The 12,346-nt window shown below is 41.2% G+C and overlaps 1 protein-coding gene across 20 annotated transcripts in view; it reads left to right on the top strand.

The window, feature by feature from the left end:
• Positions 1–12,346, top strand: part of KALRN (kalirin RhoGEF kinase) — a 654,582-nt gene that overhangs the window by 375,110 nt on the left and 267,126 nt on the right. For all 20 annotated transcript variants that reach the window (XM_073231508.1, XM_073231507.1, XM_073231506.1 and 17 more), the window contains exon 15: positions 6,123–6,289. In XM_073231508.1, coding sequence (XP_073087609.1) covers positions 6,123–6,289 — 167 coding nt within the window. The remainder of the gene's footprint in view (positions 1–6,122; positions 6,290–12,346) is intronic.

Raw genomic sequence — 12,346 nt, 5'->3', positions numbered from 1 at the left:
TGGGCCTTGCCCATGGGTGGCTGAGGAGTGCCAGACTTCAGAGACACAGGACTGAGTCAGTGAATGTCTTGGTTATTTATGATGGAAAAAACAGTTGTCTTAGAAAAAAAACAACTAGCAGAATTACAAATTAAGTTGGTATTTAGCCTCCATGCTAAATTAACTAAGGGCTTGTGTTCTGATTTTATAGGAGTAAATAGAAACAGGACTTGCATATGCTCATTTTCAGGTGTGAAGTTGGTGACACTGAATCAGGTTCTACTAAATCCCTCTGGAATGCCAACAGCCCTAACCAAAGCAAAAGCCTTTGGTTCAGTCAACAGCAATCTTATGAATAGAGGCAAAACAGGAATGATTTTCTCACTTGTTCACTGTTCTTTCCTCACTGTAGCATTATGGGTTTGAGCCTCAAGTTGAGAGGTAGCAGGTCTGCTGGTAAGAGTCAAGTCGAGGAAAACACTCTGGCTGAATTCAAGGTCCAGTTCCACCTCCAACCAGCAGTCTGACTTTGGAGGTCCTTTTTCTTTCCCATCAGACTGTAGTTTCATCTGCCTGGTATGGGAGGTAGGCCCTGATTTCCCAAGTCCCCCCGTTCCCACGTGCCGTACTTCAGCCTCGCCACACCCATCGGCTATGCCACAGGTGTGTCTGGTGAGACTGACGATGAGACTGTGAGACGTGACCTTAGGAGTAAGACAAAGCTGCGCATCCTGTGGATATGCTGCTTTTGTGGTTTAATCAAAGCCTCAAGCTCTTTGTGCAAGGCTTTTAAGTGAAAAATCTGTGGAGTCTGTGGCAATGATGCTTAATTTTACTATGCTTGAGAAGAACCCAACCCTAGCATTTGAAAATAAATTCTAAAAATAAATTAAGTTTTGTGGGGGTCATTCTTCTTGAGCATAGAGGTTAAGAGTACAGATAGGAGAGAGGAGGACTGCCGAGGTAGGCATCCCGGCCACACCTCTCACTACCTGGGCGTCCTGGAGTGTGTCACCCAGCCTCCCTAAGTCTTGTCTTTCTCTGGAAAATGGCAACATAATCTACCACCTAGGGTCATTGTGAGGATGCAGTGGGCTAATACACAAGCATAGTGAGGGGTCAGTAAAGCTTGGAAACTGTTCTATATTGTGCTCATGTTTTAGCATATACTGCATTCTGTTAGGATTGTGTTCCTGTAGCTTCTCCAGCAGCACAGGGTCAGGCCTCTTTCTCCATTCCCAGCATCTAGCAGAGTGGTTATGTCTTAACACAATGCAAATTCTCAGTAATAATCCTTGCTGAATTAATCAAGAATGAACATCAGTGTAGGTGGAACAAATGTAGGTAAAAGCAATTGTCCGCAAATAATTTTACATATTTGTAAAAGGAAAGAAAAGGCCTGTGTTTTTCCAAAATGGGAGCTACTCAAGTGTTGATGGGAATGTGGATCTGGTGGCGGCTAAAGGATGGGAAGAGAACCTCATAGGAAAACAATGGTTCTCAGTCTGGCTGCATATTTAGAATAATCTGGAGAACAGCACCAAAGTCTGGGCCCCACTGCTCAGGAATTCTTACTTAATTAGTCTGAAGTGGACCCAAATTTGTTTAAATTTCCCAGGTGATATCAATGTACAACCAGGCTTGAGAACACTGATCTAAAAACCTGATTAAAGGACTTTGTAATTTCCGAAATGGGTGTTATATTGAGGGACTGACACAAAAAGAGGAGTGGGGAAGAGAAAAAATAAAAGACGTTCAGACACAAAAAAGGAAATAAAACAGACACAGATATTTAAAGAACATGAAAACAGTTAAGAAACATGTTACAAGGCCAGGCAGCATAGCCAGGAATACCTGAATCTTACCATAGACCACAGCCACTTCTCTGAGGGAATTAAAGAGGTACACTGGGCCTGGCAGCATGGTGATTTTTTAAGTTCTCCAGGAGAAGCTAATGTGAGCCAAGGTTGGCAGCACTGGTCCTGCAGTATCCAAACCACCATAGTTTCTAATGATACGCATTTAATAGGTACATAAATACCTGATGGTAAGCTTTTATATGTACAGTTATACAAGCTATGCAGCAGTCCCATTCAATCAGTAATCAGCAATGAATATATTATAATTTCACCAAAGGAAAGGAAAAAGTGGGAAAATGGATATTTTGGAGACTGCTAAATACCAAGCACTGTGTATACCTTATCTTACTTAGTCCTCACAATCCTTGGAGAAGCCTGGGATTGCTGGGATTCCCTTTTTATGCAAGCCCAGAGAGGACTCAGAGCCCAGGGACTCACTGTTCATAGGCGGCAGATCACGGATTCAGACTTTAGTCTGATCCTTCACAGAGCCCTCCATGATTTCCACTGCAACACATGACCTAAGCCCTTTCCTAAAGTGCCCCCTGTGTTCACTGCACAGGTATTTATTGAGTGTTATGAGTAAAGCACCATGCTAGGTCCTGAAGATGCAAAGAGGCATAGAGCAGATATAGTGCTGGCATCAGGGAATCTGCCTTCCCATGAGAACATGGACAAGTTAATAAGGAACCAACCTCAAAGGAAGTGTTCTGATGGAGGGATGGGTGCAGGACATTGTGGGGGCACATCAGAAAGAAACCTCTGTACAACTTTCTCTAAAGAGACTAACAAACTATTTCATTATGCGTAATTTCACTGCTTGGATTTTCCCAGAGCCAAGGATCTGAACAAGGCTGAATCAGAAATAGGTAGGCAATCGGAATCAAGAAACAATATGGGTCACAACTTGCATCAAGTTGGAGATAGATAGGAATCAAGAGGGCATAAGTGTAAGAAGGGAGAGAACTGAAAGTTTAAGAGTCAGAAATCAGGAAAGTCATGAGACTATGGAACAAAAATCAATGTTTATTATGTTGTGTGACAGATGCTTTACATGTACTATCTCATGTATCTTGTTTACATGCATTATCTTGCTGCATTTCTGAAGGCCCCTAAGGAAGACAGGGCTATGATTAGCGTGAGAGTAGTAATATCAACACAAGCAAACTGTTTGTTGTGGATTGATGGATACTTACCAGTGGATGGGTTTTAACTGGGCCTTGTGTCCATATGTTTGGGGTGGTGGGGAAGAGGCGTGAGTTTATTTTCTTCAAGAAGCTGCTGGAGTTAAGTTTTTTTGTTCCTCCCATCCACCCAGTCCACAGCACGATGTGTTGTTGAGGAGTGGAGAAGTGTAGCATGCAACGCCTTTGCCCATTTTATTTCCTATGTTCATCTCACATAAAACAGTATCAAGCAAAATAAATGAAATGAGGGTTTGAGTCTCAGGGCAGGCTGGAGCCTGTTCTGGGTGATGTTCTCATCAGGTGGCTGGCTGCTTTGATGAGCTGCTGTGCTTAGAGAGCCCGTTTACCTGCAGTGTGCAAGAGGTAAGCCATGAGCTTCCCTTAGAAAGACACTTTGTCCAGGCTCAGCATACTAAATAGCAGAGAAACATGCAGAATGAAACTCACTGGAAAAAATCTGCACTGTGGTGAGAAGCAGGGAAGAACTTCTACTTGTGCAGATGGATTTTAAATTATGTTTCCAGAAAGTAAATACATGGGGGTCAAGGGTCATCCCTCTATGCCAAACCCTGCACAGATATAGAACTTTTTATATTTCTCCTTCTTATTTTTTTTATTTCAGTCAGGAAGATGCTCTACCTTGTCCCCTTGGGAATTGAAAATAGTAACCAGAGGGTGTTGACTGCCAAAAGAACAAGCTGTTCTTTTCTCTGTCTTCCACAGATATTTCAGGAACTGGGACTTAAAATTATGAAACTGACAGAAAAAATAAACATGAAAAGATACTGAAATGATTACTGGGTAACACCAGAAAAAAACTTCTCCACTCTCCCATATTGTCCTTATATAAATGCTATTTTTGCTTCTAGAAATGAATTTCCCTTAATGTTACAGACTCCTTACACTCCCCCGACTGTATCTGGCGGTATGTTTGTGGTGACAGTGCTGGTATAAGTCAGTGTGATGGGAAAGTCTCCCAAAGGAGATTTATTTTTAGATGGCCATACATTGAGATTGGTGGTCTCCTTTGGTTATGGTGTGCACAGAAGTACAGTACCCTTCAGTGACTTATCTGCTGGGTTTTTTAGTCTGAACCACATTTTTGGTTGGGTCCCTGTTCATCAGCATCAGGACCACAATTGCATTGGGTCATAGATTACAAAATAAGGAGGCAGGGAAAGATCTGGATAGAACTAAGAAGCTGCAGAGCCAGGTAGAGTCAGGGAACAGAAGGAGGCAAGTAATCCAGAGTTAGGATTTCCCCAAAGTCAAGGATCTGGGCAAGGCTGAGTCAGAAACAGGTAGGCAGTAGGAAGCAAGAAACAGTATGGGTTACAACTTGCATCAAGTTGGAGGTAGATAGGAATCAGGAGGGCATAAGTGTAAGAAGGGAAAAAACTGAAAGTTTAAGAGTCAGAAATCAGAAAAGTCATGAGACTATGGAACAAAGATCAGTGCCTCCCAACAAGCTGCTGAGGGTAGAGAGGTTATGAGGTAGGGAGGTATGCAAAATCCTATTTTACGTATCAGGAAAGTAAGGCTTCTAGACCTTAGGTAACTTGTTAGGTATCTAAGTTCAAGATACTGACTCAGGACTGGGTCCAAAGCCAGTACAATTTCTATGTAGTCTTTGAGAGCTAAGTAAGAATCAAATTCAAGTCATTAGCAGAGAGAAGGACTTTAATAACTCATGGCTGATTAGTGACCCTTCCTGAAGCACAAATCTATTTGAGGAAGGCTACTTAGGCCTGCTGGTGATAACACACACATAGAAACACTGGCTTGGTGAAGAGAGAGCGTATGTGCACACCCATGCTTGGGTGTGGGAAGAGGTATACAGAAAAGGTAAGCTAGGTGGGGAGAGGTAGACAAGGAGTGGAGCCACAACTTCTGCCTGGTGGGCATTGACTCAAGGATCCCATCACAGGCCACATGGTTGGCAGTTTATTAATGCTGGGTGGGTTATCCATAAACACTGAAAATCCATGTCAGTGATGGACTGGGCTTTCTAATTGCTCTGAATCAGTAGAAGGACAATGAATGAACTCCCCTTGTGTGGCAAAACTTTAATGTGGTGGCTTTTCTAAATGGATAAGCACTCTGTTCCCTGTGGTATGTCTGGGATATGTTTAGCAGGTATGTTTGCCTATGTTTGATATACTGTCTTGCCAATAGGTTTCAGCCCAGGCAATTTCACTCTTGATTCAGTGAGACTGAAAAATGACAATGGAATGTTCTTGGGGTGAAATGGTTTGTACTCAGCTCTATTCCTATGGTGGCAGGTCAAAGGATAGAATCCCATTCACCTCAGAGCAGGTCTGTATGCAGCAGCTGGTCTCTGCCTCTGGGCCTCTCTGCACCCACAGCTGTCTCTGTCCTCAGCACTGCCACCACTCCAGCCTCTACTCTCCTGCAGCTGTGCAGCTCAGAGCACTGGGTGGAGCTCTTTATATAGAGTCAATAGCAACGTACTACCCACATGTGTGTATGAGCAAGCCGACTATGGCCAGGTGAGAATCCTGACCATAGGAACTTCACTTTCTCGACATATACAATGTATGAGAGCTAGCATTCATTTCTAAGAGTTGTTTTTTAGGGATCCTAAATATTTGGCTAATAAAATCACCACTGCCCTACCACTCTTATCAGAATGGACTTGCCATCTAATGGTAAATTGCATCTGACCAGCTAAAAGAGTGTGTTTGGCAGAAGTTCCTGAGACAGGGTATTTCTGGTTTTGTTTTGTGTTTCCCAGTATGATCCAGAGGATTACTTGTGAATATCTTAGGTGTTGGCAAATGGGGTAGAATTCCAGAGAACCACCTCTCTCTCTAATTCCAACTGATAATAGGGAACTAATTTATTGAAAAGTTACTTCAGGCAAAGGGTCTGTTAGTCCAAAAGAGATGGTGTGGTTGGAGCATCCCAAACAAAGACCCATTATGACAGTCTGTCCAGTTTCACAGAGGCATATATAGAGGTTGGGAGGGTGCTGATAATAACTTTTTACAAATCCTAGCTTTCATATGCATATTGAAGGAAATGTAGTTTTTATTGTACTATCTGGCTTTTAATTGTTTATATTTTTTAAAATCAGGAATTGAGTTAATCTGTGAGAAAGACATTGATCTAGCAGCCCAGGTGCAAGAGCTACTGGAGTTTCTCCATGAGAAGCAGCATGAATTAGAGCTCAACGCAGAGCAGACCCACAAGCGGCTCGAGCAGTGCCTCCAGCTGCGGCACCTCCAGGCCGAGGTGAAACAGGTGAGCCTGGCCCTTCTGCCTTCCACCTTTGGCCTGGGCTTCACAGCTGTCCTGGTCCTGTCCTGAATCAACTTAAGGTCTACAGAGCCACCATTATAACCAGAACTTGGAAAATAGGTAAGTTAAGGAGCAGTTGTATTAGTTTCTGAAGAGAAACTACTATCTATTGGACCTAACAAATAGATCTAATGATACAATGGTGCAAACAACAAATGCATTATTTATCTGTCATAACAATCCAAAGAGAGCATTCCAGAGCTTTCCCAAGTTGTCCTCAGTCACTGAACCTATTCTCTTCCTTTCTGTTCTCAATCCTGGCACACAGTTCACGGGAAATACAAGTCCTTTATCAATAAACATATTCAGGCTTTAGAGTCAGAATAGCTGACTGGGGCATCTGTGTGCCCAGTGCAGGGCACATAGTTGACAGTCAGTAAGTGGTAGTAGTAGTCTGTGGTTCTTATTAGAAAATTTTCTTGCCATATTAAAGTTATTTTTGAAAAGAAAAATGTTCTTATCTGCGTGAGACATTTACTTGCCATTTTACCAAAGGACATACCCAGATCTCTAGAAACTTCTTGGAACAAACACTCAATAACCAGTGGCACATTTTAAAAATATTACATTTTTATTATGAACAGACTATGTTATTCTTATTATTAGTGTAATGAATAGAGATTTCATGTGAGGTTGAAGAAAAACAAATACTGTAATAGTTTGACTTATTGAATGCTATGTACCTTTCACGCCCATCTCTCCATCAGTCCTCACAATGATTCTCTGAAGCAACTATTATTCCTCTTTGACAGATGAGACCACTGAAGCTTAGAGAGGTCATCAGACAATGGTAAGACTGAGGAGAGAGCATGTCACCACCCTCCGCAGGTCCAGAAGGGAGTCCGGCAGGGCAGGCTCCAGAGCAGTTCTGTGGTTGCTCCTACTGCCCCACACTCTCCCAAGCCACCCAGCCCCTGCTTCCTCTATGCAGAGCCCCACCCAGAACATCCTAAGCAGAGAAACTTCGTCCTCTTCTAAATATTTTTTTTTAAGTTCAGTGGCCATCACAATGTCTTGTTTAAGTGTATTAATTTAGCACTGGGGACAAAAACATCATATTTTATTTTATTTTGTATTTAATTTTACTTAATTAATTGCTTTTTTTAAATTTAGTTATTGCTTGTTCCCACAGTATCCATTGTTAATGTCTATGTCTTGGTTATTATATTGTTATTTATTATAATTAGCAAAATTATCTTCCCCACTACCTTTCTCTTCAGTCAGTGCTCAGCCTGAGCCTGTACATGCTATGCCAAAGATCTGTCTTCACTGCTGGTGAAGTCATTGAGCCCCAAGCAAGGCCAGATCACAGAGCTGCCACCAGATTGTTTCCCCTTTAATTTCACTGGAAGCACAGCTGAATCTCTGGTAAATGCTATTCCTGGAGACATGGTAGAATCCTAACAGGCCCAGAACAGTGATGAGTATACAAATTCTGAGACTCTTGGCAGTGGTGACAGTACTTTCTTTTCATTTGAGAAGTGCTTTCTCATTTGTGGTCTCGTTTTAAGAACAGAGGCCCTTGAGGAAAAGTGGTGTATGTTTATTTTGCAAATGAATAAACTGAGATAGCATTGGATTAATGCTCCCAGGGCCTCTTGACAAGTCAGTTGAAACTTGAGCCTAGGCCTCCTATATCCAAGATCCTAAAATTTGCCCCTTTTGGGCCCCACTCCCACCTTGGCATTCTAGGAGAAATAGAAAGAAGCCCTCCAGCAGAAGAGTCTGGGATTTTCCTGGTCTCCATAGCACCACACCTGAGAAAACAAGCATATGCAGGGCAGAGAGGGTGGCACCTGCCTGATTGGTCAGCCAGCCCCAAAAGGTCCTAAAGTTCTCCTCTGCTATTCATAGTCATTTATTTCTGCCAGCAGAAGGTGGTGGAAGTGATCATGTGAACAAAACAGATAACAGGAAAATCATTCTTATTTAACTTTGAAATGAAATGCATTAATTTTGTTTCTGATTTTTAATTTTGCTTATTTTTTGTTTCAGCACTAACAGTAGAGTCAATTCCCTAATAATGTTTTTCTTGACTGATATGAAAAAGAAATGTGTTTTCATCCTCCAAGTATATATTCTGTATAGGTTAGGGAAGCGGGATCATGATGAGTAATTTGTCAAATGGGGAAGCAAATTGTCTGTAAGTCAATAATCCAGGCTTGACTAATATCTGCATACAGTCTCATTCTGTACTTCCTGAGTTGGAGGACAAACAAGGAATTCTTCTGCAGGGGGGAGAAAATTCCTGCTCCCCACCATGGCAGGAATGACACAGTATGTGATTCAAAACGGCACTGGACTGCTTGAGTCGGACTTTAGGAAACCCATGAAGGCCTTTGCAAAGGACAGCAGCCCTTGGAGGCACCAAGGGACTGCTGCCTGGTTAAGCCACCATGCCTCATTAGACAGACTTGTTTCCTTGTCAGTGTAGGGCACTTTCTTGGAGAGTCATCCAAGAAGGCATTTGTGTTTGATGGAAGTTTGTGGAGCAGGAAATATTGATTTGGAAGCCATTGACACTTAGAAAGAGGGAGTTAATTTAGATGTCAGTATTGATCAGCAGGGCTACATTTAGACACTAGATTGAGAGTTTCTCTTTTGAATATACTCTCAAAAAAAAGAAAGAAAGAAAAAGAAGGAAAAGGACACCTTAACTGAAATGCTGTTAGTGGGGACAGAAAGGGAGAGAACAATGTGTTGTTACACTGTTCTGTTATTAGAGCTCAAAGATTAAAGGTTTAGATTTGGCACCACAACCTTATGTGTAGTTACACCACAATTATACCAAACCAGAGCTTCGAGGAGAGGGGATGCCACAGACATTAGACTGAAAATTATTTTCAAGTATTTAAAACAAATGAAATTGATTAATGCCACTGATTTTCTTTCTGAAGGATTACATAGACTTTGTATCTAACAAAAACGGCCCAAACACTTCTGGAAAAATGTTAACTCTTGAAGGGAAACTACTACCCTCATTACAGCCCATGGTCCAGGGCCCTAAACCAACCAGATGTCCCCTTTCCTTTGGAAAAAGTCATTCCCCAGATACCACAGAATGTTGTGGTTGCTTTTCACGAAAAGTATTAATTTGGTAAAGATGACCTCACATTTATCAGATAACTCAAGATTTGAAAAACCTACTTAATGGGCATAAAACTAAATGAATTTCCATATGCATTCTTGGAAAGCAGTACATTTAGCAAAAAATAGACCAAAATAGATTTATGAAATGTTTGGGCTCTAAATTATGGGGAAAGAAATCATTCTTATTTGTCTAGTAAAGACACTGACTTAAATTACCCCTGTGAACCAAATACTGGCCAAAATTGCATATGATCAAGATGGACATTCAAAACGAAGGAGAAAATACTATCCTGTTCTCATATTCTTGTCATGAATAGTGTGTTAACTTCTGTTCACCGCACAGCAAAGTAAAAGAGGAGTTGAAGTAAATCCAAAAGACAGCCACCAAAGCGACAGGTACTATCCATTTGTTTCAAAATGGAGATAATTACAAAGACACGTGGTCACAGTCTATAAAACCGTGAAGGATGAACATGTATAATCTCATAAACTATGAATCTTTAGAACTAAGAGACACTGGAAATATGACAAGTTCCCAGTTAACCATCTCAGGAGCTGATGAATTTTCCCGTGGTTACGCGGCTAGAACCTCCTAAAGGACTGTGCCCTGCGATAGGTCACCTGCAATAGCAAAGCCTTAGAGTCAGCAGCCTTGAGTGCAGCCTCATAGCTTTATTGTCAGTATGACCTAGAGAACACAGCCATATATACAAGAAGCTTCTCGGCCTATGTGGTTACAGGGTCCAGCTTGCCCAGCTTAGACGGGATCACCATTTTGTGGACACCCACATCCAGTTTATCAAATTCAGTCTTCTCCTAACGCCGGGTTATCTGAGCTTCCTTGGCCTGAGGAAGCAACAAATCTCCATTTTCAATTCCTCCTGTCAGTTTAGACTGAGCTGAATTCTTAGCCTAGCTCCTAAATCTTCAAGTAGCAATACTCTTTAAGGCCCTTGTTTGTACAAAATTAACTCTTTCTGATAGCCTATGGTTGTAGGGACAATCTCTGCATTTTAAAAGAAGTATGCAATGTTAGGGTTCAAAGTAACCTTCAAAGATTCATCCAACCTGTAGATAAACCATTGCCTAAAATGTTGACCAACAAAAATCAACATTGCTCCATTTACGGATTGCGTTTTATGGTTTGCAAAATACATCTACATTTATTATTTCATGTCATCTTTACTCTGTGACTTACGCAAAATGTTACCATTTTATAGAGGGGAAAACTAAGCCTCAGAGAGATTAGATAATATTTCTGAAGTCACACAGCTCAAGATAAAGAACCAACATTTTCTCATTTTGCTCCAATATTTCTTTTACCTTGCACTCACTCGGATGCTTACAGAGGGATAAATAACCAATTTTATGAGCCATAAAGATGAAGGGCTGCATTAATAGAAAATGATACCAAGAGTTGTCATTGACCAAAGTACAAAGAATGTTGATAACAAAACAGCTAAGGGATCCACATCACATTAGAAAATGACAAATAAGCTCTAGAAATACTGCAACAAAAAATAGTAATCTTAAAATTTTTTTCTTCTTATTATAAATGGTATAAATGAAGAAGCATAGTGTTACCTAGCTTTGCTCCAAAAACTAAAAACCACTACCACTGCCATCATCAGACTTACATTTTATGGCAAGTTACATCAACCCTGAGAAAGGGAAGGTAGTGTTATCTTAACTTTACAGATGAGAAAACTGAGGCTCAGAGGGACTAAGTGGTTTTACCAGATAGTAACAAAGCCAGGTGTCCTGACCTCAGATTTTGTGCTCTTTCTACACTAACCCAGTTCTGCTTCTAGGACCAACTCAGTCACAGCAATCAGTCCCACCTCTGAAACTAAGCCATGGATATAAACTATCATGCATTTTTATCTTCCTAAAGTCAAATCTCCCACTTGGAAGTCCTGGAATGCCTTATAATAAACAACATTTGGGAAATAAAAATGAACGAGGGTATCAAGGATAGGGATATGGCTTGATTTTAATGGAAGATACACAGTCTAAAGCTTATAATATTTCTAAATGGAAAAGCAGATCAATGGGGATCCCTATCACCCTGTCACCATTGCTGTAACTAATGTTTCCAACTGAGACTAGAAGAAAAATATTCCAGCAAGACTCAGGAGGCCCAGGGGGAGTCAGATTGCCCCTCAAGCATTGATTTGTGCTGCACATGGAGAGAATGTTCCTGACACCCTCAAATGAATCTTGAAACAAGCAAAATGCAATGAATCATGGCAGAAGGAATTACATAGTACAAAAGTGTACATTATGAGCTCCATTTTCCAGAGATGAAGCACATGGGCATGCAGGTCATCTATGCATGTGCCCAAACTTATAGGCAGCTTTTGGAAATCATTAGCACTTCTAGCCAGAGAGCCACAGTACAGCACTGGCATCAGAGATTTCACACATACACTGAAATTGATTCTAAAGGGAGTGATTGCGGTTATTTCCTGCAACTAATTGCTTTACAGCTTGGCATCTCACCCTCAATCTGCTAGACTGGCCATGAATTAACATCTCCATCCAAACAGCCCAGCTTCAGCGGGATTTATGCCCTGTTATCTATGCACAATATTTCATCAGTCATTTCCTACCCAAGGAGGATATTTGACAAATGCCTGTGAAGATCATGGAAAAAGAGACCAGGCTTAGTAGTTTCCAAATTGTTCAAAGTGAAGAAGTTGAGAGGAACAAAATATCTGAAAAAATCTGTAACAGATTGTAATGTCCTCCTTTGCCTCGAGGTAATGGATGGTATTTACTGATCTTGAAATTTCAGAAGACTCTTTATTTCCTTCTCAAACTCTCAGATACCCTCATAAAGGAAAGATTTGGCAATTTTCTGGTGACAAGACACAAGATAGATTTTCAAGGCTTAGTCCTTCCAGTTTG

This window comes from Manis javanica, chromosome 3 (genome assembly GCF_040802235.1).
Source record: "Manis javanica isolate MJ-LG chromosome 3, MJ_LKY, whole genome shotgun sequence".
Taxonomy (NCBI): Eukaryota; Metazoa; Chordata; class Mammalia; order Pholidota; family Manidae; genus Manis; species Manis javanica.
Note: the sequence above shows the minus strand (reverse complement) of the source record. Positions and strands in the feature narration are given on the sequence as shown.